General features: G+C 31.2%; 1 protein-coding gene across 2 annotated transcripts in view; it reads right to left on the reverse strand.

The window, feature by feature from the left end:
• The window catches only part of LOC114329216 (heat shock 70 kDa protein 4), a 78,762-nt gene that overhangs the window by 40,108 nt on the left and 23,827 nt on the right, over positions 1 to 14,827 (reverse strand). For both annotated transcript variants that reach the window (XM_028278252.2, XM_028278253.2), the window contains exons 4-5: positions 8,224 to 8,515; positions 2,394 to 2,596 (exon numbers count right to left, since the gene is read on the reverse strand). In XM_028278252.2, the coding sequence (XP_028134053.2) occupies positions 2,394 to 2,596; positions 8,224 to 8,515 (495 nt within the window). The remainder of the gene's footprint in view (positions 1 to 2,393; positions 2,597 to 8,223; positions 8,516 to 14,827) is intronic.

Raw genomic sequence — 14,827 nt, forward strand, 5'->3', positions numbered from 1 at the left:
ATGGTACTACAATAATAATTTAATTTGGGGGTACACAAAAGTTTGGGGGGGTTTAAAGGAACTAAACCCCCATAAAATTTTTATAGGGTGCCCAAATTTCACTATAATTTTTTCTTAAGATGCTACTGTCATAAGAATGCCATATGTCCATTTTCAATAAAAAAACTTTAATAGTTTTCGATATATTGGAAAAAATCGATTTTCATTTTGTAATTTCAAAGGGTTGTAACTTTTTTTATATGCACATTTGTACTAAGGAAGTTAGGTTCAATCAAACTATTTTTGGTACCAGAATATGTGATTAAATTTATTACCTGTATTTTCGTTACACCCTGTATACAGTGTGTAAAAGCCCAGTGGAATTAATTCATTATTTCGTGAATGGGCGATTATGGAAATAAATCATGAAACACGTTGATTTTTATTTTTAAATCGATATTTTGTCATTTATATCATATTAGTGACGTCATCCATCTGGGCGTTATGACGTAATCCATGATTTTTTTAAATGAGAATAGGGGTCGTGCGCTAGCTCATTTGAAAGGTTATTCAATTTTCTATTCAGTAATATAAAAATTAACAATTATTTATACACTTGCCTTAAAAAATTTTTCAACGAAAACTTTTTGTTTATAAATTCGCAAAAGTGTGTGTGTTATTGCGTTGCCGCTCCTGAAATATCTAGAGGCCACCTAGCGATGGATTCCTATGTAGTTTTGTCTTCGGCATTTCGCTATCTTTAACCATCTTCGAGATATCCGACCTCAAAGTCGTCATTGTGACGTCACAAGCCTCCTTTAAATTGTCATTTTCTTCCGACATAGAAACGTCAACTCTACTTTGTTTTCGTTTGACGCAACTACATGTCAACATAAAATTGAAATGTCAGATAATTTTTTTTATTTATTTATGTTAATGTAATGTTAAATTACAGTTCACTATTTTCAAGGAAAACTGTTTATTTTGTATTTATTTATATTATACGAGGTATGTCAAAAAATATGAAGTTCAATCAAGATTAAAGTATCTTTATTTTTTACAATATTGAAAAGTGTTATTATAAAAAGTTGTTTGGAGTTAAAAACTATGCTCTAATACTAATATATATTATATTAGGTACTTGTGCATCCTTCTAAAGATAAAAAAAATATTTGAAAATTTTTCTCAAATTACGGATATAGTATTTTTACTACAAAAACGTTATTACGTAGGTCAAAATTTTTGACGTAAGAGAACTGTCAAAACATTAGAATGTGACTTTTCATTATTGCTATATTTATTATAAACACGGCAATAATGAAAAGTCACATTCTAATGTTTTGACAGTTCTCTTACGTCAAAAATTTTGACCTACGTAATAACGTTTTTGTAGTAAAAATACTATACCAATACCATTTTCATTCATAACTCTTTTATTATTAATTTTACGAAGAAAATTTATTCTTCATAAAAAGATCTGCATTGTCTAAAATCTAAGATGCAATCATCATATCAAATTTTATCAATTTTATTCGAGGTATGTCAAAAAACATGAATTTCGTTCGAGAGTAGAGTACCTTTATAGTTCACAATATTTAAATTAGGATATAATTGCATATTAAAACATAGCATTTAAAACTAAACAACTTTTCATAATAGAAATTTTCCATATTATGAATTTAAATACGTAAATAAACAAAGTTTTCATTATGATAATGCTCGCATTTTCAGCTTGTTTTTTATTAAATTAATTGACACAAAAAGAAGAATGTATGTAATTTATTTAATTATTCAAAATACATTTTACTGCTGTCAGAAAACAGAAAAAAATGTTTATTTCACAAATAAACATTGCTTTTACTTACATTAACTTTTACAAATTAAACATTTTAAAAATAAAACTTGAATTAAATGTTAAAACTGCCAACAGGCAGGTGTGTGGCAGCTTGAACATTGAATTTAAGCGAAAAGCAATGTTTATTTGTCAAATAAACATTTTTTTTTTGTTTTCCGACAGTAGTAAAATGTATTTAAAAAAAATTATTTTATTTAAAAAAAATTCTTTTTTAACACCCTGTATAAATAATGATGTTAGTGTTTATATTACTGAATAGAGAACTGAATAAGCTTTCGAAAGAGCTAGCACACGACCCCTATTCTCATTTAAGAAAATCATTGATTACGTCATCACGCCCAGATTGATGATGTCTCTAGTAGGTATGATAAATGTATATACAAAAAAAATTATAATTTTTAAAAATAAAAATCGACCTGTTTCTTATTTCCAAAATCCCTCATTCATGAAATAATGAATTTATTCCATTTGGCTTTTACACACTGTATACTATATAAGTGTATACACTGTATACTAACAGCTTTTACTATACTCTAATAAATAATGGATAAATATTTACCTGATTGTTTGAGACATTGCTTTAAGCTTACTTCAACTCTTTCAAACAGATGAGCACATAAAGTTTCCATATCTGCTCTCTTCATGTCACTGGACACATCTTTATCGTTCATGAAACATTCTATGTTGAGTGGTAAGGTTGTAGAATTTGCAGACATCTGCTTCTTCAACTTTTCTACCTCCGTTAGCAATCTTAGAAAAGCTCTGAAATAAATAAATAAGAGTGAATATGATCGATATATTACAAACATTGTAAAAATTTCCCAGAAGATGAATGTATTGAACAGAAATAAAGATTGTAGTGCTCTGAAAGTCAATCAAACATTAGCTGCATAAAAACGACTGCTGTGAAAGGTCGACAATTTTTTGATAATTTTTTAGAAAAGTAAAAGCAAAATCTTCTTAGATATCAATCAAATTTCTAAGTAAGGTCAGATTTAAAAAAACTATCCTATATGAAACCTTGTTGAAGTTATACTTCTTTAGACGCGATTGAGATTGAGGGTGAATTTATATTGATCTGCGCGCATGCGCACATCGACAGTATGTTATTAGTCGTTATACGGGCTCTGATTGGGTGTTAAAATGATCTGTCAATAATAAATACTTGTTCAATATGAAGGTAAACAAATGTATAATATATTAGTTTTACTGTTGTGAGGACAGAAACAAAAAAGTTTATAATTGTAGTGACATTTAAATAGTTTTTAAAAGCAACAGGTACGTAATAATTGTAAATGTATCATAGGTACCTACCTATTTGAACCTACCAAAATACATAGTATGTAATACTTTTATTTACATAATTTGATTACCATCAAAATTTCTATCAATGTTCACCTAATATATTGTTTTCTTACTCTATGTTTTGTTGTATTTTTTCAATTCTAAATCATTTCAATTCAAAATCAAAATAATTTAATTTAATTCAAAAATGTCAAAAGCTTAATCCGTTTAGTTAGTCGATCTTCGCACATAATGACACATTGCCTCCGTGGCGAAGCGTTTAAGGCGAATGAACCCCAATATACCAACCGCGCTGATAGCTGGTTCGAATCCCAATAAAAACTTTTATTTTTTTTATACATTTTATGATTGTAAGTATATTTATTATATAATTTTATTTTCAGAAAATACGTATTTAGTTAAAAAATTTTCTGACAATTAATGTTCAGAAATCATTTGTGGAATTTTTAATGTGTTTGTGTGTGTTTTATTCTTTTATTATTTTAATTTCTGGCACTGTTTTAATAAAAATGTTTGAGAAGTAGTAAGTATAAATTAGTTTAATATTTAAATAAAAAGTATATTAATTTCGTTTAATTAAATCATATAATAGAAGTATAACTTCTTACGTGCGTACAAAGTACACACACATTCTTTTTTTCATTCTCTCAACATTGTTTTTTCATTAATTGATATCTCTTCCTCTTCTTCAAGTGCCATTTCCTCGACGAAAGTCGGCAATCATCATAGCTATTCAGACAGACAACTACTCTGAAAAGTTCATTTGATGTACATTCGTGACATTCTCTCGGATTGCGCAGACATGATATTCTCGTGACCAGCCATCTCGTAACGCGACAGTTCGTAACCGGACAACTGGTAACGGACAATTCGTAACAGCGACAGTTCGTAACTATACAAATTCGTAACGTCCAAATTGAATTATTCTGTTTATTTTTGTTAACGTGGAAACTAACTGTTATTACAGTTATAATTGAAATTATGTTTATCAATTTAACGAGTCAGTACCGGGATAAACATGATTAAACACATTTTATGATTCGTGTTTCAAAATATCTTAAGTCTTTAAAAACAAACAAATATTCAAATACATACAAACTTTTAACAATATTTTTAAAAGTTCTTATTGTTCCTTAAATTTGCAATTTTCAATTTTCTACAATTTTTACTACAATTTTCTAGTAGTTTGTAAAGAAAAGATTATATAATTATCTGTTATTATAATAAACGTTGTGATTGGTTATAGCATTGGGGTATTCAATCAACGATTATAGTTGATACGAGGTATGGCTTTGAATACTTTAATACTTGGTTTAAATACTTTTATTATATTCTGGAACACTAAATATGAAATGCCTTAAAAATGTTTATCCTGATATTGATTCGTTAAATTGATAAACATAATTTCATTTATAACTGTAATTTCATTTAGTTTCCACGTTAACAAAAATAAACAGATTAATTCAATTTGAACGTTACGAATTGTCCGTTACGAATTTGTATAGTTACGAACTGTCGGCGTAACGAATTGTCGCCGTTACGAACTGTCGCTGTTACGAATTGTCCGTTACCAGTTGTCTGTTGATATTCTACATCTCTTCTCTTTCCCTGCATAATCAGTTGGGAGCATATATAGAGGTATCTTTCTCCACGTGTAAGGATTTGTCAGAGATACTCAAATTTTCTGGTTTTGATTGTAATCAAGATTTCCATTTCTTTATTCATCGTTCTAGGAACATCTTTGTCTGTGACATGTTCTATCCATGATATTTTCAGAATTCTTCTATACACCCACAACTAAAATGATTCCGGTTTTGTCATTGATGTCGCATTCAAGGTCCAAGCTTCCATGCCATACAACAAAATCGAGAAAACATATTACCTCGCCAATCTAACTCTTAGCTCCAACTTTCAATCTTCTGTGAAAAACACTTCATTTTGTTGAAATTTGCCTTTTCTATTCTGATTTTGATTTCTTGAAAGTAATCATTTGTGGAGCTGTTGCAAGATATGTATATTTATGCACTTGTTCGACATTGGTTCTGTTTATTAGAAGATTCTCATTATTTCTCTGAGTTTTTGATATTCTCATAAATTTTGTTTTCTTGGCATTCATTGTTAGAATGTATTCTTTTCCTTATTACGTTATTCTGATCACCGAAGTCTCTGAAGATCTTCAATATTTTGGAAACTCCATTTTTCTTTATTCCAGCTGTTTCACCCTCAAGAGCTTTTTTTGAGGATCTCTTCCAGGTATATACTCTTGGATCGAAAAATCCGAAAAGGTCGTGAGTTCGAATCTCACCAGGGTAAGAAATTTTTCGTTTATTATAAATTAATAAATGAAAATAGTTTCTGTCCTTGTGGGATCGGTATTCACCGGAGGGACCGCAGACGTTCGGATACAATTAGCGTCTCTTTGCAAAGACAATGACGTCGACTTTGCAAAGTAACAAGACATTTACTCAACACACACACTACAATTACTCCCCTGTTAGTGATAAGTTATAGTCTAAAAAACAATTATGAAATTGACTGGCCAGTTGGTTGTGAAAACCAGTGCCAATAAAACACAAAACACACACACTCTTCCAGGTAAGCATTAAAAGGAATTGGAGACAATATGCATCCCTGTCTCACCCCACATCTAATTTCAATATACTCTAAAAGCTCTTTGTTAACAAATACTTTTACTCGCTACTTATAGTAAAAATATGTGATCCTGAGGTGTCTTCATTGACCTCAGGACATAAATTAATTGTTCATGTCATACTTTATCGAATGCTCTATTATAGTCAATAAAACACGCCTGTGTATCTTGACTGATGTCCAGGCATCTTTGTATCCTAAATTGATCTCAATTCACTTCAAAGTTATGATTCTTAAATGAAGCATTACATTTTCTTAGATGTCGTTTTTATATCTTGTTTTACCATGTATATGTCTACATAAAATTTGTTTCAGAATTCTGAATCATGTAATAATATGGAATGATTTTCCTTCGACTTATCCAAAATCATATCTGTACTAATAAGTAAAAAGATCTTAGGTCAAAAATTATCGACTTTAGACTAAGTTTTTAGTACGTTAAAAAAGCGATTGAATTTCCACATATTGTTTGAAGTACATAATAGGGCTTTTCATTCACAGTCATTTGTTTCGAGCTTCTGTCATGTGTCACATAATATTAATATATCTACGTCATACGTTATTGGTATATACCAATGATACAAAGCAAAGACGTATGACGTAGCTATATTAATATTATGTGACACATGACGAAGCTCGAAACAAGTGACAATCGATGAAAAGCCCTATAAAATAGAGATGAAAATCAGTTATTTCTATTACTTTTTATAGATTTTTTTAGCATACTAAAAACTTAGTCAAAAGCGATATTTTTTGACTTAAGACCTTTTTACTTATCAATACAGATATCAAAATTGGGTCAGAAATAAAAAAGTTATTAACAATGTAAAACAGTTTTTATCAAGTGAGTGTGTAAAATTGCATGTGTTTAATTAGTATTCTTGAAATTAATTATTATGGATTATTCCATAAACTTTGTGGAAATACCTTTAGATGTTAATTTTTTATTGCCTGGTTTTATCTGAATTATGAAAATTACTTTAATGATGTATTGGGATTGTTCTGCAATATTTTGTAGAGATATTATGATTATTTAAATACAACACTCTGTAATTTGTTACTAAATAATAGAGAACGGGTGATTCCATTTAAAATCACTTTTGGATCAAAAAAACTTTTGTTTTGGATCTCAGATTTGTCTGAAAATTGGTATATAGCATCTGCGGGATGTAGAAATAAAACATTTAAGGTCAAATTGTTTTCTTCTTTTTGCAGTGATTTGGTATTTATTTAAACAAATTTGCATTTTGTATCGTAAAGTATCAATGGAAAAAATAATATTTTAATAGAAGGGACTCAAAAATGTCGTTATATGGCATTATAACAAGTTATTTTGATTCAAAACAAGTTTTTGATCAAATTATATAGTGTAGAAAACGTCAAAATACCGTTTTTTACAATTTCCTCCATTCCCAAAATACATCTTAATCGATTTGGCTGAAAATTTGCCCACAGATAGCCAAAACATAGGACTTTAAGTGGTTAGAAGGATTTGAATTATATTACAATACCAAAAAAGTTACATGCAATATCATAGTCAAAAATATAGGCGTCTACTGTAAGTACAATAATTAACTCGGAAAATATCGACCTCACGACAAAAATTGTTAAAAATAAATTGTAATAATTGTAAATACGACTTATTTGGAACAATTTCAGTTCCTACCATTTTTGTCAAAAAGCTAAAAATGGCGGAGATATTGAGCAAAAACGGTTCTCCTTTAAAATCAAGATGGCGGCTAACGTAACGGACGAATTCATTCGCGATATTAAATTTAGGCTATTATTGGCCCCCCTAAAGATTAGAAATATAAAATTTTGGGCAGCTCGGCATGCAAGGTCAAATGCTATCCGACTGGACTAATATATTTTTGAGTCTGATATTATTGCATGTAACTTCTTTGGTATTGTAATATAATTCAAATCCTTCTAACCACTTAAAGTCCTATATTTTGGCTATCTGTGGGCAAATTTTCAGCCAAATCGATTATGATGTATTTTTGGAATGGAGCAAAATGTAAAAAACGGCATTTTAACGTTTTCTATATTATAAAATTTGATCAAAAACTTGTTTTGAATCAAAATAACTTGTTATAATGCCATATAATGACATTTTTAAGTCCCTTCTATTAAAATATTAATTTTTCCATTGATACTTTACGATAGAAAATGCAAATTTGTTTAAATAAACACCAAATCACTGTAAAATCGCATAAAATAACATTTTGAGAAAAAAAAGAAGAAGATTTTTTGACCTTAAATATCTTATTTTTACGTCCCACAGAAACTACACACCAAGTTTCAGAAAAATCTGAGATCCAAAAGTTTTTGCCTGAGTGATTTGACATGGAATGTACCGAACACAATTCAGTTTAAAATATCCATTATTTTATTTTATACTATTATTTAAAATGATAAATGAGAATATACTGTACCTTGGATTAGATTTTGCATCCATGTTGTATTTGGTTTGGAATTGTTTGCAAAAATGCTCAGCAATGATGAGATCAAAGTCCCTACCACCTAAATTGGGATCTGCAGCAGTGGTAAGCATCTTCAATTTGCCCTTATTAAATGCAACTGCAGATACTTGTAAGGATGAATGGCCACAATCGACAAAAATAATGTTACGAGGCTTTTCTTCAACAGCTGGTAAATCCTGCTTGTAAATGCCATATGACAAGGCCGTAGCTGTTGTTTCATTAAATAACCTTAGAGTATTAAGACCTAAAACCAAAAATTATATGAATCTTTCAAATAAATTTACATGAATAAAAAAGTAAGTTATCAATCGAAGTAGCACAGAAAACGACAATAAATATTAGATTTATAATCACATAATAGTTTATAATTTTTTCAATTTAATTACCGCTTATTTCCCATCTAAACAATTAATCATAAAAATGCCACAAGGAAATAGCTTCACAACAACATTATAATCACAGATTTATAAATTTTGAAAATCTCAGGAGGTGTAACCAAAGAAAGTATTCCACCTGTTGTCAATCTGGTGGTATCGAGACGATATTTATTGTCGTTTTCTGTGCTGCTTCGATTGATAACTTACTTTGTTTTTCGGTAGATGGCTCTAGTTCATCGGTGACATTTCTTCCTTTGCAATTCGGAAAGGCCCAAAGTATGATACGTGGATATAGGAGAGAAGAGGATATGGGACTACTGATGAGGGGGAAAAGACCTCCGAAACCGGTATAGACTCTTCCTGCACTCTCGATTTAACGAGAGTATTATGCAGCTGCTGCATTTTCGTGTTGCAAAGAAATTGAAAATGTTTATACATTTTTACATAAAAAAGTTTAATTTTGTACAACATTGCTCATAGTCCAGGAACCAGGAGGGTTGAGTATGCACTTTGTCCCCTCGGTACCTTAAAGTTTTTAAATGTTTTTTTGGTGTATAGATTAGATTTTTCGAGGGTACCAGGCTCAGGCTGAAAACACGTCAGAAAATTTCCCCGGCCCCATCGAATGCCTATTTTGCAATTGGTTTTACACCGGTTCTAACAATCGGATCAAAGTTTACCAAAATCCATTTTGTTCATTTTTTCGGAAGAAACAATTTTCATCTTGGTAAAATTAAATATCTCTAATAGTTAGCAGATACAATCATTTAATCAATTAAATTGATAATAACAAATTATCTGATGGGTTTTCAGGCTGGTAGCTAAAGAAAAACCTGATCATCATCATCAATGGTGCTACAGCCGTATGAAAGAGCCTTGACTACCAAAATCCATTTCGTTATTTTTTCAGAAGAAACAATTTTCATCTTGGTAAAATTAATAATCTCTAATAGTTAGCAGATACAATCATTTAATCAATTAAATTGATAATAACAAATTATCTGATGGGTTTTCAGGCTGGTAGCTAAAGAAAAACCTGATCATCATCATCAATGGTGCTACAGCCGTATGAAAGAGCCTTGACCTTCCCAAGTCTATTACGCCAGTCAGTCCTATCCATTGCCAACTGTTGCCAGTTTGCTGCGCCTATTTTTCTCCCATCCTCATCTACACCATCCTTCCATCTGAGTTTTGGCCTACCCCTATTTCTACTTCCCACAGGTTGTGACATAAGGATTCTTCTAGGAGGGTTGTTCTGCTGTGATCGTGCTAGATGTCCTGCTCATCTTAGTCACCTATTCTTATAAGAGATACTACGTCTTTACCACCAAATTTTTGTTTATATCTGTGGTAAACCTCGTAGTTGTACCTCCTCCTCCAAACACCATTTTCACAGATACCACCGAATATTCCTCTCAGGATCCTTCGTTCAAATATAAGCAGAAGGTTTTCCATGAGATGGCCCATGCCTCTGATCCATATGTCAACACTAGTTCTGGACCTCGGAGGTAAACTACACTATGTCGACATGGTGTCTTTTTTGAATAAACTTCTTTAATCCACTTATTTTATTAGTTGGATTATACAAATGGATTATATATTATCATTAAAATATAGTCATATTGTCTTTCAACTGATTATGGGATATATCAGATTTTTATGAACATCCTAGTGCTCTAAACTTTGTTGCAAACACACGCTAAACACAGTTGCTCGAAATGACATAGTGTAGTTTACCTCTGAGGTCCAGAGTTGTATAAGGGTTTTGTATATGGTTATTTTTGTTTTTTGGCTTAAGTTTCTGCTTCTCATATGTCTACTCAGTCCAAAATAGCATTTGTTTGCTAGGATTATCCTTCGCTTGATTTCTTCCGTCATGACATTCTCCTTGGTGATCAGGGAGCCTAAGTATGTGAATTTGTCCACTACTTCAAAGGTAGAGTTGTCAACTGTGAATTGGTGACCGATGTTTCTGGCTCTATTGTTGGATGTGATGGCATCATCTTAGTTTTCTCCTCGTTTACTTGCAGGCCCATATTTCTTGAGGCATTTGAGAAGGTGGTATAGATTTCTTCTAGCTTGCGTGTTGTGCGGGCAACTAGGTCCACGTCATCTGCATATGTCAAAATTTGGGATGATTTATTAAAAATATTTCCTTTGTTGTCTATTCGGGCATCTCTGACCGCCTTTTCCAGAGCTATGTTGAAGAGGAGACACGCCAGCGCATCTCCCTGTCGCAGCCCAACATGTGTTTCAAACGCCTGTGATTGCTCACCCTGTATTTCGACTTTGCAAACAACTTTACGCATTGTAGCCTTAACCAATCTTATTAGTTTATCAGGGATGCGGAATTCATCCGTGGCTTCATACAATTTATTTCTTAGAACACTATCATAGGCCAATTTAAAATCTATGAAAAGATGGTATGTGTCATGTGTCGATATTGAATTCATTAGTTTTTTCCAGTATTTGCCTTTGCACAAAGATCTGGTCTGTTGTTGATCGACCAGGCCTAAAACCACTTTGATATTCTCCAAGAAGCTCCTCTGAATGTGCACTTAGGCGACTATATAAGATACTTGAAAATATTTTGTAAGCTGTATTAAGGAGGATTATTCCCCTATAGTTTCTACATTCCAACTGATCACCCTTTTTGTGTAGTGGGCAAACGATTCCAATACACCACCCTTCCGGGATTTGTTCCTCATTCCAGGCTCTCAGTATTATTTTATATTATTTAATTAGCCAGAGTAGCACCTCCATATTTAATAAGTTCCGCAGGTATACCATCAATTCCTGGAGATGTATTATTTTTTAGGTGTTTTATTACATCCCATACTTCTTGAATTGATTGAAGCTCTAATGGTGTATTGTTGCTTGCTCCTGGGGGTGGTTGATTTGGATCTTCTACTTCGATAGTAAGTGGTTCTTTATAGTGTTCCACCCACCTTTTCAATATTTCTTCTTTTGTATTGAGTATGTGCCCCTCCTTATCCTTACATAGTCTTAGCCTTGGTTTGAATTCCTTTCCTGCATTATTCAGAGTTTTTAGAATTTTCTTGTTTGATTTTCCTGTTTTAATGTCTCAAGTTGTTCCAGTATTCTATTTTCATAGATTCGCTTTTTTCTTCTATGAATGCACTTCTCTTCTAAGGTCTTTATATTTTTGTTGTTTTTCTCGGGTTCTTCTTTGCTGCATCAGTTTATATGCAAAAAAAACCTGATACCTCATAAAAAAACCTTAAGATACCAAGGGGACTAAGTGTATACTCAACCCTCTAACTAACGGATTACTAGTAAAATAATCTCATTACTTCACGGTTAAACAATTTCCTTTGAATTATTTTCTGAATTTCTTGTACTTCATTGCCATATCTTCTTGTGTAAATATTGTGTTTCCTGTCAAATTGTGTTCATATACTTTTTTACCCAATTTAGTGATTGATGTATTCTGCTTCTGCTTTTGTCATTATGAGTATAATGAAATATAATTGTAAAAAGCTGATATGTTTTGTACACACTTATGACAAATGGATGAATGGAAAAGAAAAGTATTTTAAAAATGTGTAAAATATTTAATTCCTAGCTCAGCATCGTCAGCATGTTTGGCTTACAACACCATCTTCAGAACTACAGTCAAAATTTAAAGGGTTCAACTACTAATGGTGAAACATTGGTGAATGAACACAAAACCATAAATTAAAATTTTTTCGTTAAGGTACTGTCAACCTCAGGATATGTCACCTCAACTCCATCCAGATGGTTACGTATAAACAAAAAAAAAAAATTAAATATTTTTTGTGGAGTCACTTAATGTGCTGTCTTTTACATGTTTTTTTGATAACTTTCAAAATTTTTTAATGGGATCCTGCATCCTGCTTTAGTAGTGATACTTTTTAAAAATCTTGACCATGACTTACAAAACCATCCGAAGATGGCTTTGTAACTTGTGGTTCGCTCAGCTAGGAATTAAATACACTGCGGTGCAAAAAAATCAATCCACTAAAAATTTGGTCATTTTTGATGTTTCGAATTTCCTAAACCTGTTGTCCGATTTAAGTGATTTTTTACCACGTTATAGCCTTATTCATTGACAATATCTCTGTAATAATATTGTTGCTAGACAGTCAAAGTATCATTGTACAGTATTTCTCATGATCATCTTTCAGTGCGTCACAGTTTTTCGATTTCTTTCTAACGAATTAAATTATATGTGACAGAAAAAAGGCACGTCGGTGATTACATTTCGTCGGTGACATTTTTATAACATTTCTTCTAGTTATTCTAGTTGTCGATAGATGGCGCCATAATAAAAAAATAATTTTTTTTAATTAGATAATAATATTACAAATATAATCTGTATAATTTATAAGACTATACAAATCAAAGAAAATACCATTTTATAAATGCAAGAAACACATTTGATTTGTTTTTATTCCAAATTGAAAATAAAATGTGACAACTGTCAGATTTAACTAAAATGTCATGTTAGAATAAATGTCATAAATGTGTATTATCACGGACTTACCCTTTTTCCTATCATTTGTTACGCACTGAAAAATGATCATGAAAAGGACAATATACGGGGTGTACGAATCAAACTGTGTTTTTTTCTCAAAGTTCGCATCACCCTGTGGACTATGCTGGCATTTATAAAATACTGAAATTAAAACCAACTATAGCCTCAGGTTTTCTTAACATTTTGTCTTTCGATTCATTCGCTTATGTTGGATAATAAAAAAGTTAGGTTCTCTAACAACTGGCCATGTTCGTCATCAGTACAGGGTGTTTCTAAAACATTTGCGCAAAACTTTAAGGGGTTATTGTACATGAGAAAATAACGACAATTTGCTTTATAATCATATGTCCGCAAAGCTTCGTTTCCGAGATACGGGATGTTCAATTTTTTTTTACAAACTGATGATTTACTTATTGCTTTAAAACCAGTTGAAATGTGCAAATCAAATTTGGTGGGTTTTAAGACGTAGTTATTGCACATTTTTTGACATACAATTAAGAATTTAATATTCACCAGTGGCGTGCAAACAGGTATTATGACTGATAATATTACCTGTACGCACGCCAATGGTGAATATAAAATTCTTAATTGTATGTCAAAAAATATACAATAACTACGTTTTAAAACCCACCGAATTGGATCTGCATATCTCAACGGGTTTTAAAGCAATAAATAAATCGTCAGTTTGTAAAAGAAAAATTGAACATCCCGTATCTCAGAAACAGAGCGTTTGCGGACATATGATTATAAAGCAAACTATCATTCTCTTCTCATGTAAAATTGCCCCTTAAAGTTTGTCGCACTTATTTAGAAACACCCTGTACTGATGACGAACATGGCCAGTTGTTAAAGTACCTAACTTTTTTTTATTCAACATAAGTAAATGAATTGAAAGACAAAATGTTAAGAAAACCTGAGGCTATAGTTGGGTTTTAATTTCAGTATTTTATAAATGCTAGAATAGTCCACAGGGTGATGCGAACTTTGAGAAACAAACACAGTTTGATTCGTACACCCAGTATACAATGACAGTTTACCTGTCTAGTAACAATATTATTACATCGATATTGTCAATGGATAAGGCTATAACATGGTAAAAAATCACTTAAATCGGACAACAGGTTTAGGAAATTCAAAACATCAAAAACGACCAAATTTTTAGTGGATCGATTTTTTTGCACCGCAGTGTATTTTACACACTCTTAAAATACTATTCCATTCATTCATTTATATAATTGTTTGTCATCGATGTTTTTTTTTTCATTTTAATTAATGCTTAATGAATTAAAAAAAACTAAACTCATAATTAGGCAATAGATCTTCTAGTTAATAGCCTTGTCATTATTCTTTTGATAAGTTAATAGTTTATGCATCATTCTGACAGGAAGAAGGCTAATTATTGATTAACACACTCAAAACAATACATAGTTTAGACACTTTATCACTTATGAAAAATAATTAGGCCAAATAAGTGGTATACAAATAAAATTAACTATATTACAGGAAAATAAATTTAAAAAAAAACAAGCATTTATTAGATTTCATAAGTCCTAGAATTTCATTAATTTTGAGTCATTTCGCCAAATTTCCAGTCATTACTTTTTAACCAGAACTGACATCAAAACTGGAAATAAATATCCAAGTTCTACTTTTCAATATG

Source organism: Diabrotica virgifera, chromosome 7, assembly GCF_917563875.1.
Source record: "Diabrotica virgifera virgifera chromosome 7, PGI_DIABVI_V3a".
NCBI lineage: Eukaryota > Metazoa > Arthropoda > Insecta > Coleoptera > Chrysomelidae > Diabrotica > Diabrotica virgifera.